Source organism: Sorex fumeus, unplaced genomic scaffold (assembly GCF_029834395.1).
Source record: "Sorex fumeus unplaced genomic scaffold, SorFum_2.1 ptg000047l, whole genome shotgun sequence".
NCBI classification, from domain to species: domain Eukaryota; kingdom Metazoa; phylum Chordata; class Mammalia; order Eulipotyphla; family Soricidae; genus Sorex; species Sorex fumeus.
In genome coordinates, this window is record NW_026606104.1 from 27466867 (window position 1) to 27491043 (window position 24177).

Sequence of the window (24177 nt, forward strand, 5' to 3'; positions counted from 1 at the left end):
GTGGTGTGGGGGTAAGGTAGGATTAAGTCTTCTTCATTCTCTATCTCCCAATTTAGCAACTGTAGAGGGAAAAATAACATAAGCTAGATGAATATTCTTCAGTCCTTTTTTTTTTTTTAACAACAGCTGGCTAGCATCTGTCCACAGGCTAGCAGTTATAACTAAGACAGTATGATCAGAGTTTTTCAACCTTTCCACACCCATGGATTGGCCCAGGGTTGAACAAAAACCATGGTACCAGATATTTTTGATAGATTCTGCTTTGCAACAATCTTGCTCTTATCTATTATTTTGGGAGCATAATTGTAAGGTCTATTGGTGAAAAATTAGAATGTTTGAAAGAAAGATATTGATAGGAAATAGACATTGAAAGAGAGAAGAGATACTCATCTTTCGTGTGTGTGCTCAGGATGTGGGAGAGAATGAGAGCACAGAATGAGCTGGAGCTACAGCAGAGATGGAGGTATCATTGCCCTTTTGTTCTCTGGGGTTAGCACAGTGCAGTATGGCTGTTTCAGAATCAGTATTTGGTATTAATATTTTGTTTAAACTTTTCGGGTGGAGAGATGGGTGTTGGAACATTGTATGATTGAAAGCCAATTGTGAACATCTTTGTAATACTCAATCTCATAGTGATTCAGGGCTGGAGCGATAGGGCATTTGCCTCGCACTCAGCCAACAAGGCCGACCCAAGTTCGATTCCTCTGCCCCTCTCGGAGAGCTCAAGAGTATCTTGCCCGCACGGGAAAGCCTGGCAAGCTCCCCATGACGTATTCGTTATGCCAAACACAGTAACAACAAAGTCTCACAATGGAGACGTTACTGGGCCTGCTTGAGAAAAACAATGAACGACGGGAGGACAGTGATAGTGATTCACTTAAATTTTTTTTTTCTGAACTCTTTGAGACCAAGGAGAGCTCTGTAAACATTGTCCATTAACTCAAATATGATTACAAAAATGTAGGATCAAAAATATTTTGATGAATAAGAAATTGATTATGTTGGCCTCTCTCTAGCACACAGCCTGGAATGGGAACTCAGTTTTCAGGTTCAAGAGTTGTGTAATATTTCCTAATGGAAACCTCTGATGTGGGTGATCTATTATTTTTCTTTATCTTGTTCTTTTCCCCTTTTTATATTTTTCATTTCTTGGCTAGAAATTCCAAGCATGGGTTAAGACCCAGGTGGAAGTACACACGGCTGTGGGACAGTAGTGTCCAAATGAGGTGCCTCCCTCTACCCAGTCCTAGGTCTCTGTGACCCTCTTACCTCCCAGGACTGTTCAGCTACTTACTGAGGAGTGTGGTTGCCATAATTCACAGAATAGTTGTTGTCGACTTTTAATCATCACATACTGCCTTTTCAATAACACTGTCACAATTAAAATTAAAACTTCACCTAATGAAAAAAATCATAAAATCTTTCAAAATTATGAGGTGAAATGCAGTAGGTTTATGCTATCGCCCCTTTTATATTTGTCCTCCCCTTTAGGATTTTTTTTTCATTGCTAAATAAGCTTTTAGTGTTGGAAAATTCACTTTCTCCTTCTCTCGGAGAGCTCGGCAAGCTACTGAGAGTATCTCGCCCTCACAGCAAAGCCTGGCAAGCTACCCGTGACGTATTCAATATGCCACAAATAGTAACAAAAAGTCTCACAATTTGTTGTGAGACGTTACTGGTGCCTGCTGAAGCAAATCGAGGAACAACGGGAGGACAGTGCTACAGTGCTTCTGTGTTAGACGCTGTGTTAAAAAGTGTTAAATGATGGATTTGTAAATAACACAATTCTCCCACCCCTATACATGGGGAGACTTTTTGGGGGGTTTGGGGCCACATCTGATGGTGCACTGGGCTTATTCCTGGCTCTTTGTGGTGTTCAGAGAACCACATGTAGTATAAGGGATCGAACCTGGTTTTCTGTATACAAGACAAGGGCTTGACCATCTCTACTATCTCTCCAGACCCATGGAGTTACATTCTATAGCCAGCAAGGTCTGTGTTCTGTGTAGCCCTGAATTGAGCTTTACTACAGTAAATGAATTCTATCATCTCAAATCCTATTATCTGCAAAAGCTTAATATCCAGTTTGTAGTTGAGACAGATTATTGTTCCAGAACATATTAGCAAGTTTATTCTAGGTGGTAGAGAATCTAGTTGATATGGTTAATTTCAAGAAATTGTAGTACTTCATGATAAAGATGAATGATAAAGATTAGATATGTATGTAATAAAAGGGTTTTGACAACGGGTCCAGATTTCCAAAGTTATTGAGTTTTGATAAATACCTCATTTTGATAAATGCTCATTATGTCTTAGACTTTAATTGTGAGTTTTCTTTCTTTCTAACATAATGATAGAACAAAATTGTTAACTGTTGTTTATGAAAGATTACTTGCAGAAGAGTATTTTTTACTTTTAATGTTTTTCCCTCTTTGTAATGAATGAATTTTGTGAATCCAAGTGTTTTGACATGATAATGACAAATCTCAAAAACTGAGTGCTGGACTGGGGATGTGACTCTGGTGGTAGAGTATATGTTTTGCATGTGTCAGATCTTGGGTCTGAAATCCATTCCTTAGTAACTGTAAGTTGCATCAGTCCCCACAACAATAAAAACAGTAAGTTGCACCAGTCCCCACAATAATAAAAACAGAACTGTGTGGGTAGGATAAAAACCAAGTAGTAGAATTAAATGGAGTATAATTCAGTCTGAATTTTGAAACCATGCAAAACAATGACTCATTATTTACTAATGCCTGTGCATGGAGTAGATATAGAACATGAAGCTTGGGAATGGTGAGCACTGAGTTTATGGTAACAGTCTCCTCTGAAGAGGGTAAGCCAAGAAGTTGGGGATGGGTAAAAGAGACTTGTTATTATCTGTAGGGTTCTAGATTTTTAAAATGTTATATGTTAAAGCTGGGGTGACATGTAAATATATATATATATGATAGTCTTTGTTTTTATCTGTATTTGAAATAGTTCACAATATAATAAAAAAGGAAGTATTTAGTGTTAATATTTAGCTCCTAAAATTTCTAAGATATTGATTGAAATCTAAACTCAACAAAAAAGAAACCTAAGCCATTGTATCATGCTATGTCTACTCAGATGTTTTTGTTTGCATGTTTGATTTCCTTGTTGAAAGCACGGAATCTCTACAGGAAGTAATATGAAGTATTTTGCTTTGTAGCTGAAGGATTTGTAAGATGAAAGGTCTTTTAACATGAAATAAGATCAGTAGTAAGCTCATGATTTAAATTGTTTGAAAAAAATTTGTTTGATCTGTCCCTCTAGGGGAAGAATTATGATAGCCTAGATATACAATGTGACAATATTTTTTTTTCTTAGTATCTAGATCACCATGGCGACTGGACAGAAGTTGATGAGAGCTATCAGAGTTTTTGAATTTGGTGGACCAGAAGTGCTAAAACTCCACTCGGATGTTGTAGTACCTTTTCCAAAAGACAATCAGGTTGCTGTAATGACTTTTAAGATAAGAAACTGGGAATGTGGTCCTGCGGTAGAGCACATATCTCTATTGCATGAGGCCCTGGGTTGGACCCCCTCTACCATTAAAAATAAAAAAGAAAACCTGAAATTATGCAAATTACACTGAAGTCTCATGGTATCTACAAAAACAAAATGAGAATGACTGCACTGAGTATGACTCTCTAGCATATCAAGTTAATGATCAGATGAAACAGATTCACAAGTCTATAAACATATAAAATTGGTATATGGTTTACAGTCTATGCATACATTATGACAAAGATAACTTATTTTTAAATGTAATATGTTAAGTATACAAACAGGAATAACTTGGTTTCCAGAAAACTAATAGAAGTTGAGAATTATCTGTGTCATGCCATAATGGTGTTTTTCTGCATGAAGTCAAAATAGTGTAAACAAATTATATTATTACAAACTTCCATGATTTTTATTTTGTTTATGATAGGAAAATAATATTCCTGAGAAGGAGGAAGAAATGTTTTGTGAGCACATTTTGTTCTCGATACAATATTTTTGCCATTGTTAACACAAAATATGCTTTTATGTAGCCCATAGACTTTTTTTTATAATGTAGGAGTACTGCTGTTTATTCAGCCATTGATTAAGCTGATTGAATGCCCATAAGCCTTCTGTCTTGGTTTTTTATTTGTTGGTTTACAGTACTTGAATGTTTATTGAAAGTCCCGTTTTTATTACTCATAATCTGTATGAGAGTTTTGGGTGCTGAATGAATGTTTAAGTGTTCTTTGTAAAATCAGTCATATTGTCATTGCAGGTTCTAATCAAAGTGTATGCATGTGGTGTTAACCCAGTGGAGACATATATTCGTTCTGGAACCTATGCTAGAAAACCACTCTTACCCTATACTCCTGGTACAGATGTAGCTGGGATAATAGAAGCTATTGGAAATAATGTATCTACTTTCAAGGTACTACATTTTTTAAAATTTTTTTTTAAAATTTTTGGGTCACACCCAGCGATGCACAGGGGTTACTCCTGGCTCTTCACTCAGGAATTACTCCTGGCAGTGCTCAGGGGAATATATGGGATGCTGGGAATCGAACCCCGGTCGGTCGTGTGCAAGGCAAACGCCCTACCTGCTGTGCTATCACTCCAGCCCTGGTATTACATTTTTTAATTATCTATTTCTTTGCTCAATAATTTTCTTAAATTGACTTCATGTAGTTTTAAAAATGTGACTGTATAGAAGTCTTTTAAAGGCCTCATTACACGATTTCTGCCACTTGGGGGACTCCTCTAGTCAAAAACCAAATTTTTCATCCATAGATTTTTGCTTGTTTGCATTGTTAGGAATAAATATTGGGTAATTTTTGTACCTTCACATCCTCACAGAATTCAATTATGATACTTTTGATTTAACAGAAATATATAAGTCAACAAACAAGGAAATTATATTATTTCCCAACTCTCAGTAACACACAAGCCAGCATAATTTTTCATTTCTTCTATAATTCAACTTCACAGATTCAAGGGCATGCTAATTCTTTTGAGCAATAAAGATGAGACAAATCCAAGGTCATTATACATTTTTTAGAGCCCTGTTTCCAATGAAGGAGACTGAGTCAATGAAAATGTTATGATCAGGGCTTTTGCTATTTATATACCAGAAAGACATATAGAGCATAGTGTGTTTATGTTCTAGCATCTTTCCTCATAATTCCTTGACCTGCTTAGTTTTGGCAGCACAATTTACCCAAATTGGTTTTCGACAAAGATGAATGTTCTCTCACCCCACCCCCTTCCTGAGGAAAACTTTCAGATTCCTATGGCTTCCCACTTCTGAGCCCTTGGCAATCTGGCTTCTGCCCCATGCTGCACTGAAATGATTCTTGCTAATGTCACTAATGGCCTCTATATTGCTGGAGTTAATGGGCCCTTTTATGTCATTATCTCTCTTGACTTCTCTCTGACATTTGACATTCTCATCCACTTTTTCTTTAAAAAAAAATATTTTTCTTTAGCTTCTATGACATCATTTTCTCCTGATCTCCTTCTGCCTCTCTGGGCATCCTTTATTTCCAGCATTTTCCCCCTCTAGATTCTCTTCAGATCTTGATGTCACACAAACCTCTGCATTTTGGATCCCGTCTCTTCTTGATAATGGTCTGTCTCATGCATGCCCCTAGGTTTCTATAATCATGCATTATATGTTTAGAATTTTTACTATACTTTGGAAGTGGGGTGTCCAAATGGCAGCCCACTAGCTACATGTAACATTTTAAATCAAATGTGTCTCAGTTACAATAGCAATATTTTGAATTTCTTAATAGCCCAGTTGTCTGTCTTGTGGCTAGACTAGACAGATTAATGTCATTGACTAGAAAGACTGAGAACATTTCCATCATCACAGATAGTTGGACTGGAGCATGGGCTGACCCACATGGTCACTGTCCAAGAATCTCTGGTCTGGAATGTTTGAAACTGATTTATCATTTCTCCAATCAGACCTGATTTTCTCTCTTGTTTCTTTTGGAAGTGAGTTTCCAGGCTTATTTTTGTCCTTTCTCTCTCTCTCCCTTAGAAGAATCTTTTCTAGATAGATATCCTTAGTAGAATCTTTATTTGTTCTTACCCAAATCATTTTTTTCCCCGACTCTTCCCCCTGCTGCCCCATCTCCACCCCGCCCTCCCAAACTGCCAGAATTTTGGCTCAAAATTCCATCTTTACTGTATAAAACTCTGAGGGCAGCCAGGGGATGGCCCTGACGGCTCTTCCCTGGCCACCCAGGTTCCGGCTGGGGGGAGGGGGGCAGCCTGGGTCATGGAGCAGACGGCGGAGGAAGTGAAGGCCAAGCCGGTTGATTGATCAGATGCTGTTTCTTCCATTCTCATCCCTGTTCACTCCTGTCTCTCTCTCTCCTTCTCTCCCAGCCCCGGATCTGGAACCCCTCTTTCCTGGCTCTGGCTCTGGATCTTGATCCTGATCTCCAGCCCACTCTTACAGTCTAGTTAAATCCCAAAAACCTTGAGAGGCTGGGCTTACACATAGGTGTGGTCACAACGAATAGGGTTAAAATTCTTCCCCTCAGGGGATGCTGCTTCTAGGACAGATTCTCTTTCAGCAGGAATCCCATAGGTGTGTTTCTCCTCTCCTTGTCCAGCAAACATATAAGCATTCAGTATTAATCATTTTGTATGGACACAGTAACAGATGCATTAAGCTTATAGAATTGCTCTCCTGGAGTCATCCTGATTTCAGACTACAGTGCTCAGGCCAGATTAGTCTTTCTTATCCCTAGCAGTCTCTTCATTACTTTTGGATCATGACAGCATTTGTCCATGATCAAACTCTTAATTTATAGTTAAGAATTGTGGCACTTTGGCCAGGCCCATCTCGATGCCAGGGTAGCACATAGCTTACCACTAGCCCTGGTTCCATCCAGTCCCTCCTTGGAACCCTGCTTTTGGGGGCACTAGGAAGTGAGGGCAACTGAGGCTTAAGCTGAGAAAGCCAGGGAATGAATAATATTCAAAGCCAATTAAATACCAAGTTACAAAAGCATAAAATTAATTGTCTTCTTGTGTCTATACAAAAGGACATTGCTTTAAAGTAAACTATTCAAAAGACATAAGGAGAGTAGAAAGGCAATATTAACTTATAATACAAGTTCAGTGTTCTAAAAAGATCTGACCTTACAAATTAAACTGATTAGGGGAATAAGCTGATTAACTGTTTGGGGAAGAAAGCATGGAGAAGTGGTTACAGATAGAAGAATGGGAGCACTTTGATGCGTGTGACCCGAAAAACCTAAGCTTCTTGTGGCAAGGGAGAAAGGACAAAGCAATGTTATTCTACATTTTACCTGGATTTTTTTTTGGGGGGGTCACACCTGGTGGTACATAGTGTTTACTCCTCCCTCTGCACTCAAAAATTACTCCCAACAGTGCTCAGGGGACCGTGTGGGATGCTGGGAATCGAACCCAGGTTGGCTGCTTGCAAGGCAAAAGTCCCACCCACTGTACTATTGCTCCAGCTTTCTGGATTTCTATAATGGTGATTTTCTAGAATTACTGTTCTATAACTCGATCTTAATTCTTGGATAAGTTCTTACAGATTTCTAGTATTGTTTATACCGCTTTTGCTATGGAAAGAGACTGCCCATGCTCTGCCTCCTGCATATTCTTCCAGCCATATCTCCTATTTCTTTTTGCCTGGTTGTTTATTTATTTCTTTAGTAGTTTGTTAGGGGCTATACTCAGCAGTGCCCAGCAGGGGCTACTCCTGGCTTGGTACTCAAGAGGTTATTCTGGCTGTGTTCAGGGAACCATGAAGTTTAGTCAGAGGTTGAACCTGGGACTCTCCTGTATAAAACTTATGCTTCAGCTCTGATCTATCTCCCCATGTAGATTATTTTAAGTCAGACACTATTTTTCCCTGCCACTCCTATACACTTTCATCACTTTATCTTTTTGGTTTTTTCCACTTCGAAGAATTAAAGTGGAGCTCACAAAAATGGGTTAAGGGGATCTTATAATCTAGCTTAATAACGGGGCCAAAATGAGGTCTTGGGGATTAAACCAGGGTCAGTCACATGCAAGACACATGCTCTACTACCTGCTGTGTGTTGGGAGGCCAGGATGGGAGAAGCATGCTGAAAGTAGACTGTAGACCAACATGATTGCCACTCATTGCCTCTTTTGCAAACCACAACACCCAAAAGGAGAGAGAGAACAAAAGGGAATGCCCTGCCACAGAGGCAGGGTGAGAAGGGGGCGGGGGATGGGGGGTAGGAGGGATACTGGGATCCATGGTGATAGGAAATGGGCACTGGTGGAGGGATGGGTATTTGATCATTGTATAATTGAAACCCAAGCACAAAAATTTGTAAGTCTACAACTGTATCTCATGGTGTCTCACTAATAAAAATTTTTAAAAAAATGGTTGTACTGCTTTGGAGAAATTGTACAGCAGGTAAGGTACTTGCCTTACTTATGGCCAACCTTAGTTTGATTCCCCGGTATCCCATATGGACCCCTGTGCTTCCCCAGATGTTATTTCTGAGTCCAGAGACAGAAACAAGCCCCGTGTACCACTAGGTTTGGCCCCAACCCCCAAATGTTTAATCAAAAATGCTACATGACAAAGAATTATAGACCTATTGATATAATTTTTAATCCATGATACATTTACTAATTTATTTATTGCTTTCCTCAGAAAGGTGATAGAGTTTTTACTACCAGCACGATCACTGGCGGCTATGCCGAGTATGCTCTTGCTGCAGAACACACTGTTTATACACTGCCAGAGAAACTGAGCTTTCAACAAGGAGCGGCCATCGGTATCCCATATTTTACTGCTTATCGAGCTCTGCTTCACAGGTAATATCTCACTCTGTTGATTGTGAACATAATAGCTGGGGAGGGAGGTATTGATTGCTTTCTTCCTATCATCCATCTGCTATTTGGGGTTGCCATGTTGTTGCTCTTTTGTGTAGTGGAGGGTATTCCTGAAGTTGCTTAGGAGTTGCTTCTGGTAGTGCTTGGGGGATCCTGCTGAGTCGGGGGTCTATTGCAGATGCTCTTCATGCAAAGCATGTGCCCCAGCCTGTGGAGCTATGTTTCAGGTCCCCCTTGAACTGCTCTTTAGCTTCTAGAGAACAAAAACTGCCAAGATAGAAGATTTTTCTCATTACTGGCATAACAAGAAAAGCAAAAGACAACTTTTGTCTTCAAGATGTTCTTTGTTTAGTAAGAGATGATGGATATAAGAGCAGTTTTTAAATATATATATATATGTATACACACACACATATATGGTAAAAAATGCAGTGATAGATATAGGGACTTATGGGATCACAATGAAGATATATGTAGTGATGAGGTGGATAAGTTATAAAACCTTGGTTGTTTTAAAGCCATCGTTCAAGAGTCTTGGAATCTATCCATGGAATCTTATTGTACAATTTTAAAGTACAAGATAGTTCTCTACTTTAGACCCACCAGTCAATGTACATGACTGTGACCTGGGCGTTTGCCTTGCACGCGGCCGACCCGGGTTCAATTCCCAGCTTCCCATATGGTCCCCTGATCACCGCCAGGAGTAATTCCTGAGTACAGAGCCAGGAGTAACCCCTGTGCATTGCCGGGTGTAACCCAAAAAGCAAAATAATAATAATAATAATAATAATAATAATAATAATAATAAATAAAGTCTCTGTATTTGAAAAGTACCAGTATCAGAAGGAATAAGCTGGGAATAGTAATTAGGAAAAGGGAGCAATTTACACAGTGGGAACAGACTAGTATATATGGCAAAACATCCTGCTATCTAGGGAGAGCAAAAGTTAGGTTTAATCAGATAGAAGATTTCAAGAAGAAGGAGGACAAAGAATGAGGTAAAACAGTATCTGTAAATGCTAGCTGTCATTAAGGAAGTACATTTTAGGTTATAAAAAAAACAACAAGTAGATTATAGAACCTATACATTATTCTGTAAAGAACTGGTGTCATGAGGTGTTTTAATCAGGAGAGTTGTACCTTTTAACTGAGATAACTTACCTATTGTGTGAAGGATATAGTTGAAGACAGGAATAAGAGAGATGGGAGGGTTTTCTCAGTGCATCCTCTAGACAAAATGCTTTGAAGTTCCAACAGGGGTCACATAAGAAGTGGAGAAAAGGGATAAAAATCTATTTAGGGAGTAAAACCAGAAATATTTGGTGACTGCATGTGAAAAATGAGGAAGGGGAAGAGCTTAAGATACTGTCAGTTTTGGGGCCAGAGCTATAGTACAGCAGGCCATAGGCCTAATATATATATATATATTAGGCTCTCATCTTCATGTGGATGACCTGGATTCTACCTCAGCATCCCATATGGTTTCCTGAACCTCCCAGAAGTGATCTCTGAGGAGAGAGCCAAGTATGGCCCCCTGACTCCCCTCCCTCCCACCTCCCCCACCTGCCCTAAAAAAAGACACCCTCAGACTTCCTGCTTGAATTATGCTTAAACTGTGACAAAGAAAAGGAAGAAACGTTTTGAAGGGAAACTGAGTTCAGTTTTGGACTTGAAACTGAGACAGACTTTGTAATAGAGAAGTCCAACAACCCTTGGATGAAAGAGCCTGAAGCTTAAAAGTTGGAAAGATAAATTTGGAGTTATCAGCATGTAGGTGAAAGTAGACAAGGTGAAAGTGATTGAAATCCCTTGGAGTGAAAAGAACAATGGAGTAAGAAAAAAACCTGATGAGCATCATTTAAGAGTGTAGTCAGAAGCAGGAGACAAAGTCCTAAGAATACCAAAAAAGAGTGTATCTCAAAGCCAAAGGAGTCTAGAGGTCATAGTATCCTTAAACATCTGTTAAGAACATAGACTTTGAAGATTAGAAAATCTGGTTTAGTACGGGAGGTTCTTAAACTTTTTCCACTTGTGACCTCTTTTCACTTAAGAAATACAATACAGGCGTGTGCTGCCAGAAATACCTTGGATTCATTATGTGGTTGGTTTTGACTTAATTTTTGGACATTTTATGTTCAGAAACCTTTTAACTGAATCAAACTTTTCCCAGCCCCTGCACTTACTTATAACCTATGGTTTAAGAAGCGAGAGTTTAAGAGTACTGTCTTCACCTAGTATAAGCTCTGTAACCTTGGTCAAGTTATTTCATTTTCTCAGCTACGGTGTACTGTTTTGAAACACAGGGATCATTTGAAAAATATGGACATCTACCTAATACAAGTGTGATGGGAATTAAATGAGCTAATACATACAAAGCTCTTAGTACAGAATCTGGCATAGACACTAAGTGCTCAGTAATTAGTGTAGATAGTGAGGTGTAAGTCTGTGTGTGTGTCTCTGTTTATCTCTCTTTCTGAGGTAGACACAGGGTTACTCAGGTTAAGGCAGTCTGCTAACAGATCTCTTGCTCAGAGGAATAGTCTTTGTTCTATTATGTCTATCAGCTGATTGATTGAGACCTCACTCACATTATGGAAAGCAGTCTGTTTTACTTAAGAAATTTAAGTGTTGGGCCCTAGTGATAGTAAAGTGCATATGGTGCTTGCCTTGCATGTGGCTGACCTGGGTTTGATACCTGGCATCCATAGGACCCCAGAGCACAGAGCCAAGGGTAATCCCTGAGCACATTGGGTGTGCCCCTACCACTCCCACAAATTTAAATGTTTATTTTTTTTCAAAACTCTTCTTCATGAGAGAAAGAAGCCATGGAAACAATTTTATTTACTCTGCTTCAAAAGAATTAAGCATGTAGAAATTTACAAAGAAATTACAAGTTATATACACTGTCACTTTCCTCCCATTGTTCATCGATTTGCTTGAGGGGGCCCAGTAATGTCTCCATTGTGACAATTGTTACTGTGTTTGGCATATCCAATACGTCAAGGGTAGCTTGCTAGGCTTTGCGGTGCGGGCAAGATAGTCTCGATAGCTTGCCAGGCTCTCCAAGAGGGGCGGAGGAATCGAACTCGGGTCAGCCACGTTGGCCACTTGCAAGGCAAATGCCCTACCTGCTGTGCTATTGCTCCAGCCAAGATATATACAATGAAAACTAAAACATTTTTCAAAGAATTAAAAGATAAAAAAATTGAATAATTAACATTGTTAAAAAATGACCATTTTACCCAAAACAGTTTATAGACTGAATACAGTCCCTATTAAAATTCTTAAGAAATAGAAAAAAAATCTTTAAGGAAATAGAACAAATATTACTGAAATTTTTATGAAACCATAAGGAAGCCGAAATAGCAGAAGTAATCCTAAGGGGAAAAGATCAGAAGAGTCATGATATCAGTTTCAAACTATACTGAAGAGTTATAGTAATAACAGTATGGTATCATACCATAAAATTGGCATATGCCTCAATGAAATAGAGTTGAGAGTTTGAAAATACGTTCACACACATGTATGTAGGCAGTTAATTTGCTGCAAAGGAGTCAAGAGACTCCTCAACAGTAATCAAGAGAAAAGAAAATTCTCTTCAACAACAAAAGTTCAAAATATGCACACAAAAAATTCAAATTAATTAAAAATGGATAAAATAACCACATAAGACATGAAAGCATAAAATACATATGCAGGTAATAAAACTCTCTGTGATACTGGCTTCAGTGATGCCTTTGTTATTTTGACTCCCACAGCAAGGGAAATAAATAGTTGAAACATATCAAACTAAAAAGCTTCAGGACACTGAAAGAAAATATCGGTAAAACGAAAGCTATTCTGTTCCATGGGAGAAAATATTTGCCCAGTATATCTGTAAGCGGCTAATAACTAGTGGGTATATAGAACTCATATTGCTCAAAAATAACAAAAAAAGATCCCTATAAAAAAAATCAGCCAGCGGGTTGAATAGAAATATCACGATAGTAGATGCTCAGATGACCAACAGGCCAATATACATAATCAGTTATACCAGAAATGCAAGGCAAAACTACAGAATCATCTCACATCTTTGAGAATGGCCTAGCTCACGTAAACCAGAAACAAGTGTTGGCATGGTTTGGAGAACAAGAAACTCTCTTAACACTTTTGATGAAAATATAAGCTGTTCCAGTATTTTTGGAAAATAGTATGGAAGTTTATTGAGAATCTAAAAATACCATGCCATATGATCCAGTACATCTACTACATATCTGTCTAATATAAAAACTCTGAAAGGGCATATATATTCCTTTGTTCATTGCTGTACTATTAGTAAAAAGATATGGAAACAACCCAAGTGCCTAGTGAAAGTAGATAAATAAGAGGTGGTACATATGCACAATAGAATACTACTTACTCAGCTAAAAAGGATAAAATCTTGCTGTTTGTGACAGCATGCATGAAATTAGAATGTATGCTAAGTGAAATAAAAAAAATAAAGAAAGATAAATACTAGATAATCTCACTTGTTTGCAGGATGTAAAGAAACTAAACAAGGAGACATACAAAATCAGTACATTTACTTTTGGATTTGGACCCCAAACCTGTTTACTAGAGGGGCTGAGCAAAAGGGAGATACAGTGGGTAAAGAGGAGATGGAGGTGAAGAGATTTTGGCACCTCAGTGTTGAGTGTGGGGTGACAACTTTTTCTGAAAAAGTGTGTGAAAAGCGCCCCTGGAACATATACAATAATGTGATACAGCAATTTCAGTCTTAAAAAGCAAAAGAATAAAACTAGATTCAAGACTAAATTCTAAAACTAGAAATAAGAAATACCTTCACAGGAATATCCTGAATATTTGACTTGGCATCATTACGCAACCAACCAAGTTAGTGCATAAAATTCGTTGTCGTGGTGATTCTGTACAAGGGTATAGAATGATAGCATTGGGGATTTTGAGGTGAACTGGCTTTTTTCTACCTATTCCAGGTGCAGGAGTTTTAAAAAATGTGCTTTAATGTTTTAGGAGTTGTTTATAACATTAGAAAAGTATACTAGGATACTTCTAATACATCTAATCTTGTAGTTTACCAGTAGTAATACTATACTAAACAATGCTAAACTAATACTACTTGTGTATAACTTTAAAAACATACCAGAATACTTCTTAATACATCTAATCTTGTAGCAATATTATTCTAATATACTTGTATTTTACTTCTTACTTTTTATTATTATTTATTCATTTTGGTTTGGGGCTGTTCCTTGCAGAGCTAAGGACCTACTCCTGGTTCTTTGCTCTGGTAACCATATGTGGTACCTGGAGTACCCAAATCAAACCCAGGCCTCGTGCTTGCAGTGCCTTCTGTGTTCAGCCCTTTGAACTGTCCATCTAGCCCCAGTATTTAATTGTTTTATTGAAATATTATTTTGTTTAGGGGCCATACCCAGTATGTTCAGGGGTTACTCCTTTCTCTGAGCTCAGGGATCATTCCGAGAACGAGACTTGGGTGAGAAACCACATGGGGTGCTGGGGATTGAACATGGATCAGCTATGTGCAAGTGCCTGCTGTATTATTTCTCCAGTATTTTATTTAAAAATAAGCACTGTAGCACTGTCCTCCCATTGTTCATCGATTTGCTCTAGTGGGCACCAATAACATCTCCATTGTGAGACTTGTTGTTACTGTTTTTGGCATATCAAATACGCCATGGGGAGCTTGCCAGGCTCTGCCAAGCAGGTGGGGTACTCTTGCTTGCTGGGCTCTCTGAGAGGGACGGAGGAATCAAACCCAGGTCAGCCACATGCAAGGCAAACGCCCTATCCGCTATCCGCTGTGCTATCGCTCTAGCCCAATAAAGAAAAATAAATAAATAAATACATTGTTAAAGTGTTTGGGTATTTCCCTCAGTTTATCATTTCAAACCTTTAGTGTTATTGTCTTTGATTTCTAAAGCAAAAATGTTGGGAAAGCTTCATTTATTATTCTTAGTTGCCATTTGTCAGTTGACATGCAGCCTTGAGTAGGCCTCTGGGTTACCATGTTCTCGCTGCCAGAGTGAACATTCTATGATGTGGCTACCCCCTATTGTTCCAGTAAGAGATCTTCCCTCAGAGTCAGATCTGGATCATACCGCAGCTGCTGGTTTCTCACATTAGCCCTTGCCCATCTGGAATGATCAAGCATCCCACAGTCTATTTTGCTTCATGTTCCTTGTTTTCATTGTAATTACAGAGTTGTAGTATGAACCAGAAGTAAAAAGAATACGTCATTTCACCTGAGGAATTGGGCATTTTAATATTGACAGGGGAGACTTTGGACAGGACTTATTATATTTCTTACTCTCTTACTTGGCTGACTCAGCACTGCTTTCTGAAATAAAGACTTGGAGGCAGTACATCCTGAAGTCCAAATGCAAGGAGAAGTGAAAATGTTTACACCTGGCAAGAAATAATTCAGCTGTTGTGTTTTTGAGGGTATTCTTCTCAGCCTCAAAATAAAGATAAGGCTAACATAAACCTTTTTTGAGACTCTGTAGGGGAACATGCAACAATCAGTGAAAGCCTAGAGTTCTAGGGCCAGCAGTTTCACTTAATATACCCACAAGGACTGTGGCCTCTTGAAAGCCCCATCCATTGGTCTTGGCATTCATCCCAGGGTCAGGCACATAATAGGGTACCAAAAAACTTGTCAAATGAATAAATGCATTGAAGGATTTTTTTTTTTAAATCTATGCCTATGAAGAATCATCCTTTGATCTTGCAAAAGTTGGTGAATATATTGAGCTGTATTAGGATGAGTTTCCTCTTAGGGAACATATTAGTCAAACTGAGGGTAGAATTTCTTTAAGGATGATTACGAACACCTAAACTTAATTAACTTCAAAGTAAGGTAATATATTTGTACTTTCTTTCATAGTGCCCGTATAAAAGCTGGAGAAAGTGTTCTGGTTCATGGAGCTAGTGGAGGAGTAAGTATATATGTAAATATATACTTAATTCTAAATGAACTTATGTTTTTGGGTTTGGCATTATTATGTCTTAAGTCTTTTTTTTTTTTTTTGGTCACACCCGGCGATGCACAGGGGTTACTTCTGGCTCATGCACTCAGGAATTACTCCTAGTGGTACTCTGAGGACCATATTGCATATGGGATGCTGGGAATCAAACTCAGGTCGGCCAAGTGCAAGGCACATGCCCTACCCACTGTGCTATCGCTCCAGCCCCTTAAGTAATTTTTTAAAAGGCTACACACACACACACACACACACACACACACACACACACACACACACATAGTTAGGATGTCTTTTTTCACATAGTGGTTTCCTTAAATTATGTTTTCTTCTTTTCTTGTTATTAGTTTTGCATTTCTTGGTTAACAACTCAACAGATTACCCCACCAAAAAAAAAAAGAAAGAAATGTCTTAGATTTTCCACGTGTATTAGGTGTTGGCCAAGTTAAATTCACTTTGTTTTTGTCTTTAAGGGTCATATTCTATCAGAACAGAATTTCAAACAGTTTCTTAAGGTTAATATGAATTCCCTATTCCCTTGGATAAGGAAATCAGGCTCATTAAAGCTTTACCTGTGCCGCTTTTCCCAGACAGCAGCACAGAGCCACACTGAGTTCTTGGTCCTTTCTCTTTCCCTTCCTCGGCCTGCCTGCTGCGCTTTGATGATGTTCTGAGCACACAGTATACAGCTGTGTCCTTAACATTGTAACCCAGGGCTTAAAATGCTAATGGGGCAGTGGGGAGGGGGATCTCGCAATTTATCACATAAACCCTTCAGTGAAATCATCCAAGTTGGGCCTGTCAGAAGCCTCTTCAAAACCCTGGCTGTCAGTCTGCATCGAAGGAGCTTAAGAGGAAAAGAGCTCCGAGGTTGGACTTTAACAAGAAATCCACATGACCTCTCTCCTGCATTTGGAGGCTTTAGGAATTTTGGAGTCCAGAATTTAGATTTTTTTTTAAATCAAGGGCCTGGGGCTAGAAGGCTCACCTGGAGAAAGCTGATTAACCCTTCAGGGCAAGGTGGCTACTTCAGAGTAGACAGGAAGAAGAATCCTGTTAATGAACTGTTGTCAGGAGAATAATGACCTACTGCATCCTGAAAATAGGAATTGAGCTCTAAAGGCGGCCAGTATATAACAAACATTCAGTCCACTGTGTTTCCATGACTTTAAAGATGAATCACAAGTCTTCACACCAGCTTCCAGTGTATCTCCCGCAAGTCAATTCTGGCCAATTTCACACACCAGACTAGTTTGTAAAACAAAAACACAAACACCAAGATTCTCTTCATGAAAAACAAAGAAAAACCTGATAGCTGTAGCTAGCTAGCCAAAAATTCCCATTGTTTAGCTGCATCGAGGAGACTGTTTTGAGGTTAAATTTAAACTTAACCCTCCCAATTGCTAGAGGATCTGTCAGATGCTTGCATTTATTTAAATTGCTTTGGTTTTCAGAGTTCACCTCGTGCTGTATATAGAAAAGAGAGATTTTCAGTAGGAAGAAAAAGAGTTTAAAGAAAAGCTTTTTATTCCCTTTACCTTCTTATAAAAAGCCCAGTCACTTCACCATGATTTTTTTCCCCCAAGGCAAAATCCACACTGTTCCCAGAGCTGACTAAGTTTGTTAAATCCTTGGCTGGCAGGGACAGGCTGGCAGCCTGGTGTGAAGGCTTCTGATCCTCCCTGCCCTGTCAGAGGGAGGCTGTGCTGGGTTTTGTCTTGCTTCTGTTTGTACTTTCTGTCCTCATTTAATTCCATTCCTTTGGGACTGTGCCGGATATTTAAAATGCTGTGGAGTTTATGAACATAGCTATTATCCAGAATGTTGGTGGGAATGCCCGGTTTTACTGTCAGCAAAATACACAGAAGGAAAATTGTTGACACATACTGGTATTTGCTGTTGAAAGAGTATCGCTAATACAACTGTTGACAAGAGTACCGAGTGTGTTTAGAATACTAAGTAAAGTATAAAATGTATTTTCATGAAATTTTTTATTTTTAAAATGTGGTTTTATTATATGTCTATTACTTTAATTGAAAATTAAAGCAGCAAAATCAGTCACATTAACCCACAGTGTATTTTATTTCAGGAGACTGAATGTCCCACTCACTCATCAGTGACTTAAGTGTTTCATTGTTTATTTTGGACACTGTAGCACTGCCCACTGTCCTCCCGTTATTCATCGATTTGCTCGAAAGGGCACCAGTAACGTCTCACAACAAATTGCGAGACTTGTTGTTACTGTTTTTGGCACATTGAATACATCACGGATAGCTCGCCAGGCTTTGCTGTTTGGGCAAGACAGTCTAGGTAGCTTGCAAGGCTCTCCAAGAGGGGCGGAGGAATCGAACCCGGGTGGGCTGCATACAGGGCAAACGCCCTACCCGCTGTGCTATTGCTCCAGCCCTATTTTGAACAGATCATACAAATTCTTTCATAACCCAACTTTGTTTAGGTTCATCACTCACGTATTCCATTATAGTTTTTAAGCAATTTTTAGGTCCAAGTATCCAATTCTGTCATTTTTTAAATTAGTTTCTTTCACTATTTTTTATTTTAATTATTTTGCCTCATCCATAATGATTTTGCTTTCCTTTAAATCAGTGTTTTTAGTAAAGGAGTGATTTTACATCATCATGCCCCTATCCCCACCCAGGAACATTTGTAGTGTCTTGGAACATTTCTGTTTCTCACCACTGGATAAAGGGGCTCTGATTTTTAGTGGGTAGAAGTCTGAAATCCTTCTTTACTCCCTTCAATGCATGTGAAAGCCCCTAGAAAAAAGGAATTATCCAGCCCCAAGTATCATAATACCAAGTTTGTAGAACCGTACTCCAAATACATATGACTCATATCTTTACGTATTATTCCACTCATTTGACATAAAATCAAATATATATTTTCTGGTATTGGTATTTTAATTTGCTTTTATTAACATTTCTAACTTAGTTTTATTTTTTACTTAGACATAGAGTCTGGTTGTCTAGTGATTTTCTTTAATCTGACTTTTAATACTACCTATAAATTGATGAATAGACTGTTCATTTAAATTTATTTTTCTAAGTCTGAATTCTTTCAAATCTTTCCCAAAACCCAACTGATTATCTAATATCTTTAGGTGTGTTTGTTTGAAAATATCTCAGCATGTTCAGATTTATTGTGATGAGAAAATAAGGCAGTGCACAGAAGTGTTATCTTGCACATTGTAAGTATCCAAGAAAAGTTAGCTATTGTTCTTGCTGCATCATTTAGACTTGAAGTTCCATAGCAATCTGGGAAGACCTAGAAGAAAAGAGTTCATTTTATATACATACATGTGTGTATAATGTATATATACATTTATATGTACATATACACTATATGTACACACATAAATATATATGTGCATGTGTGTATATAGATGTGTGTGTATATATAATTAATATTTGCTGGAATGTACAGAATCTAAAACTACTAGATTGTATTTTGTTTTCCAGGTCGGACTTGCCTCATGTCAGATTGCTAGAGCTTATGGCTTAACTGTTTTGGGCACTGCTGGTACTGAGGAAGGACAAAACATTGTTTTGAAAAATGGAGCCCATGAAGTGTTTAATCACAGAGAAGATAATTATATTGATGCAATTAAAGTAAGATTGTTCTACAGTTGTATAAATGCAGGAATTTTGTCTTTTGTGAGACTTTCATGTTTTTTTTAAGTTCTTTCATCAAGTTCTTAAAGTGCTTTGCTTTTGTCTTTTTATGCCTATACGTAGTTTTATTCCTAAGTATGTTTAAAAGGATTTTTTTGCATAGTTAACAGATATTTTCCTTGTCATATCAATTTTTAAGATTTCCTCTATTCATACCTTTCAAATCTATATATTTTATACTTGAGCATTTGTCCTTTTTCAATCCCCTTCTGCCATTTTGCCTACCCTACCCTCATCACCCTCTGTCTCTGAAACCACCAATATGTTCTCTGTATTTATGAGCTCTTTATGTTTTCCCATCACTCTCTTGGATCTCTAAGTAAGATCTTACGTGTTTGTCTCTTTCTGAATAATTTTATATAGAATTGTGGCCTCAAAGTCCATCCATGTTATTGTAGACTGAAAGGATCCCATTTTATTTTATACTTGTGTGTGTATCACAATGATGAATACCTCCACTGCTTTTCTATGTTGGCTGTTGTAAATAGTACTATAATGAACATAAGTAAAGTAAGTAAGTAAAGGCCCTCCCGTTGATCATCGATTTGCTCGAGCGGGCCCAGTAACGTCTCCATTGGAGACTTTGTTGTTACTGTGTCTGGCATATCGAATACTCTCGGTAGCTTGCCGGGCTCTCCGAGAGGGGCGGAGGAATCGAACTCGGGTCGGCCAATAATGAACATAAGGACGTATATATCTTTTTTTAATTTTTTTTATTAAAAAATTTTTAATAGTGAGACATCATGAGGTACAGTTGCAGACTTACACATTTTTGTGCTTGGGTTTCAATTATACAATGATCAAATACCCATCCCTCTACCGGTGCCCATTTCCCACCACCACGAATCCCAGTATCCCTCCCACCCCCATCCCTCCCATCCCACCCTGCCTCTGTGGCAGGGCATTCCCTTTTGTTCTCTCTCTCTTATTGGGTGTTGTGGTTTGCAAAAGAGGCAGTGGGTGACAATCCCGAGAACAGATGACTGGTTAAAGAAACTTTGGTACATTTACACAATGGAGTACTATGTAGCTGTTAGAAAAGACAAAGTCACGAAATTTACATACAAGTGGTACTACATGGAAAGTATCATGTTAAGCGAAATGACTCAGAAAGAAAGGGATAGACATAGAGAGATTGCATTCATCTGGGGAACATAAAGTAACAAAATCGGAGACTAACACCCAGGAGTGGCCGAGATTAGTACCAGGAATTTTGCTCCATGACTTGGAGGCTAACCACACATACCAGGGGAAAAGGGAGCTCAGATAAAGAAGGGAACACCAAATAAAGGTGTTGGGAGGATCCTCCCAGGATGGGAGAAGCATGCGGAAAGTAGTGTATATATCTTTTTGAGTTAGCATTTTCTTCATATAAATCAATACCAGAAGTGAAATTTTTGGATCGCACATATAATAAATCTGTTTTCATTTGCTCTTTGGTCTTTGAGGAAACTCCATACTATTTTCCATAGTGACTGCTCTTACTTGCATTCTTTTTTTTTTATTATTAGTGAAACACCATGAGGTACAGTTATAGACTTACAAATTTTTGTGCTTGGGTTTCAGTTATACAATGACCAAGTACCCATCCCTCCACCAGTGCCCATCCTCCACCACCACGGGTCCCAGCATCCCTCCCACCCCCCCCCCCCCCCCGTCCCCCTATCCCACCCTGCCTCTGTGGCAGGGCATTCCCTTTTGTTCTCCCTCTCTCTCCTTTTGGGTCCTGAGGTTTGCAAGAGAGGCATTGAGTGGCAATCATGTTTGGTCTATAGTCTACTTTCAGCATGCTTCTCCCATCCTGGGAGGATCCTCCCAGCACCTTTATTTGGTGCTCCCTTCTCTGTCTGAGCTTCCTTTTCCCCTAGCACATGTGGCTGGCCTCCAAGTCATGGAGCAAAATTCCTGGTACTAATCTCGGCCACTCCTGGGTGTTAGTCTCCGATTTTGTTACTTTATGTTCCCCAGATGAATGCAATCTTTCTATGTCTATCCCTTTCTTTCTGACTCATTTCACTTAACATGATACTTTCCATGTAGTACCATTTGTATGTGAATTTCATGACTTCATCTTTTCTAACAGCTACATAGTACTCCATTGTGTAAATGTACCAGAGTTTCTTTAACCAGTCATCTGTTCTTAGGCACTCAGGTTTTTTCCATATTCATGGCTTCAGCAGTTTCCACACTGTTTGCCTTCAGTTTCATCTCTCCGTGTCATCAGCCGCTTAGACATTGCTGATCATCTGGATCATCTGGTTATCCCTGTCCCCCTTCACTATATTCATAATGCCAAACTTAGTGTAAACCATTTAGAAAACTCACACGAAAGTGCTACCAGTAACTTTGTTTTTTAATAAAAATAGAACACCCATTGGGGTTTTAGATTTTTGTTTTGTTGTTTGCTTTCTTATGAATATACACTTTAAAAACACACACACATATATAATATATATATATATATATATACACACACACACATATATTCAACCAAGGAAAAAAGTATTTTATAGTTGACTTTAAGAACCTGGTAATTCTGGAAAAATTTTATGTATTTAAAGCAATTCACTTAGTAAAAAATCTTCACCACTTTAGGTTTTGTGGCTGGTATGTTGAAACTGCACATATAGTTGTATACTATATCACCTAAAATTTATGTTTTTATATCACCTACAATTTACATTTTTAGTCTTGAAATATATCATTTTATGTTATTTAGAATACAATTCTATAATACACTAGGCATTCCTAGGATATAATACACATTTCTAAAATATATAATAGTTTGCATTTTTTAACACGGCGCCTTACTCTGTACTCTTTTATATTTTGTAGAAATCTGTTGGTGAGAAAGGAATTGATGTGATTATTGAAATGTTAGCTAATAAAAATCTCAGTAAGGATTTAAGTCTTCTGTCATATGGAGGACGAGTAATAGTAAGTATTCTTATTTTCCTCTTAATCCATTTGAAATTATAACACTTTTTCAGTAATCTTTAACTATAGATATAAAAAAAACAGACATTTATGAACTTCTTTTTAATATTAGATTGTTGGCAACAGAGGTACTATTGAAATAAATCCTCGGGACACCATGACCAAAGAATCTAGTATAATAGGAGTTGCTCTCTACTCATCAACCAAGGTAAGTAAATATTTTTATTTTGGTGACTTAAATGTAGGTACTCTTGCCTCATGGTATAGAATACAAGATATTGGATTAAAAGATTAATCCGTAACAGCTAATTAAGGACAATATTATATGTTTTCCTACTCAAGACACTTTTGAGAGAAAAAGGAGGTACAAAAAGTTTATAATTAAGGAAAATTTGGGTTTTTTTTTGTTGTTGTTTGCTTGTTTGTTTTTGCCCACCCCTGGCCTACCTCAGGGCTTACTCCTGGCTCTTCACTCAGGAATCACCCCTGGCAGTGCTCAGGGGATTACCTGGGATGCCGGGGATCAAACCTGGGTTTCCTGTGTGTAAGGCAAGTCCCATACCTGTTCCCTGTTGGACTGTTTCTCTGGCTCCTAATTCAGGACAGTTTGTAAATTGTGACTACTAGAAAAATTAGGACATATGTGTTATTCCATAAAGAGTTACTTTTTTTCTGCAGATGTGAATAAGTTGGGAAAAGCTAGGTATAATAAGAATCTGTGTTACAACTCTTAGATTTTGAGTCTGTTTAAAACTGCTGGAAATTAAGTTATACATTTCTCTACCTCCAAAAAACCCAACTGTTTTTCTTTCACTTAGGAGGAATTTAAGCAGTTTGCAGCAGCCCTTCAAGCTGGAATGGAAATTGGTTGGCTGAGACCTGTAATAGGTTCTCAGTATCCACTGGAAAAGGTGGCCCAGGCTCATGAAGATATCATTCATAGCAGTGGGGCCACTGGAAAAGTTATTCTTCTCTTAGAGTAAATGATATTCTTCTGTATCTCACATTAATTTTAGATTTCTCAGCCTTGATTTACTAGCGTTTATTAGCATCCGTTTGATTCATTGTATTTTTATATTAAAAACAAAATTTGTTCTTAGAGATAATAGGCATTGGGGTGCAATGCAGTTTATAGCTGGCAATATTTTTTATGTCTTCTGTTTAGCAGTAGAAGGAATATTAGTGATCTTTTGCCATAGGGATGCATCTCAGAAATTCCTCACTGATACATGATCATTAGTTTCATCCCTTTGACTAAAACATGGTAATTCAAAATAATATAAAATCACTTTTTCAGAGCTGCTTCTTACAAGGGTTTTATAGTATCCTATTAGTGCAGTGTTGTATTGAACTCCTAGGGTTTCCTGGAAAAATATGGATTCCTTTTCCAAACAATTTTTATTTGACTCTAGAAATCTCTTAGCAGAGCAAGAGATTTCTATGCACAGAGAAATTTGTTTGGTTTTCAAAATTTTCATATGTTAGAACTTTTCATTCTGTTTATAGTTGAGTATTAATGGCACACATGTTTTGATCCTGAGTATATAAATATATAGATACTTACCAGTTTGTGCAAAAAAATAAAGCATTTGGCATCTTAAGAATGATCTGTTTTTGTTTCATTACATGATTACCTATAGTCAGTTTCTCGGGAAATTAAACACTGTGTTTACCTGGTT

General features: G+C 38.1%; 1 protein-coding gene across 4 annotated transcripts in view; it reads left to right on the forward strand.

The window, feature by feature from the left end:
- CRYZ (crystallin zeta) overlaps window positions 1–24177 on the forward strand; it is a 26434-nt gene extending 2257 nt beyond the window's left edge. For all 4 annotated transcript variants that reach the window (XM_056122883.1, XM_056122884.1, XM_056122886.1 and 1 more), the window contains 8 exons: window positions 3352–3475; window positions 4289–4441; window positions 8690–8853; window positions 15776–15827; window positions 19349–19498; window positions 22397–22498; window positions 22611–22706; window positions 23317–24177. In XM_056122883.1, coding sequence (XP_055978858.1) covers window positions 3365–3475; window positions 4289–4441; window positions 8690–8853; window positions 15776–15827; window positions 19349–19498; window positions 22397–22498; window positions 22611–22706; window positions 23317–23481 — 993 coding nt within the window. In that variant the 5' untranslated portion in view covers window positions 3352–3364 and the 3' untranslated portion in view covers window positions 23482–24177. The remainder of the gene's footprint in view (window positions 1–3351; window positions 3476–4288; window positions 4442–8689; window positions 8854–15775; window positions 15828–19348; window positions 19499–22396; window positions 22499–22610; window positions 22707–23316) is intronic.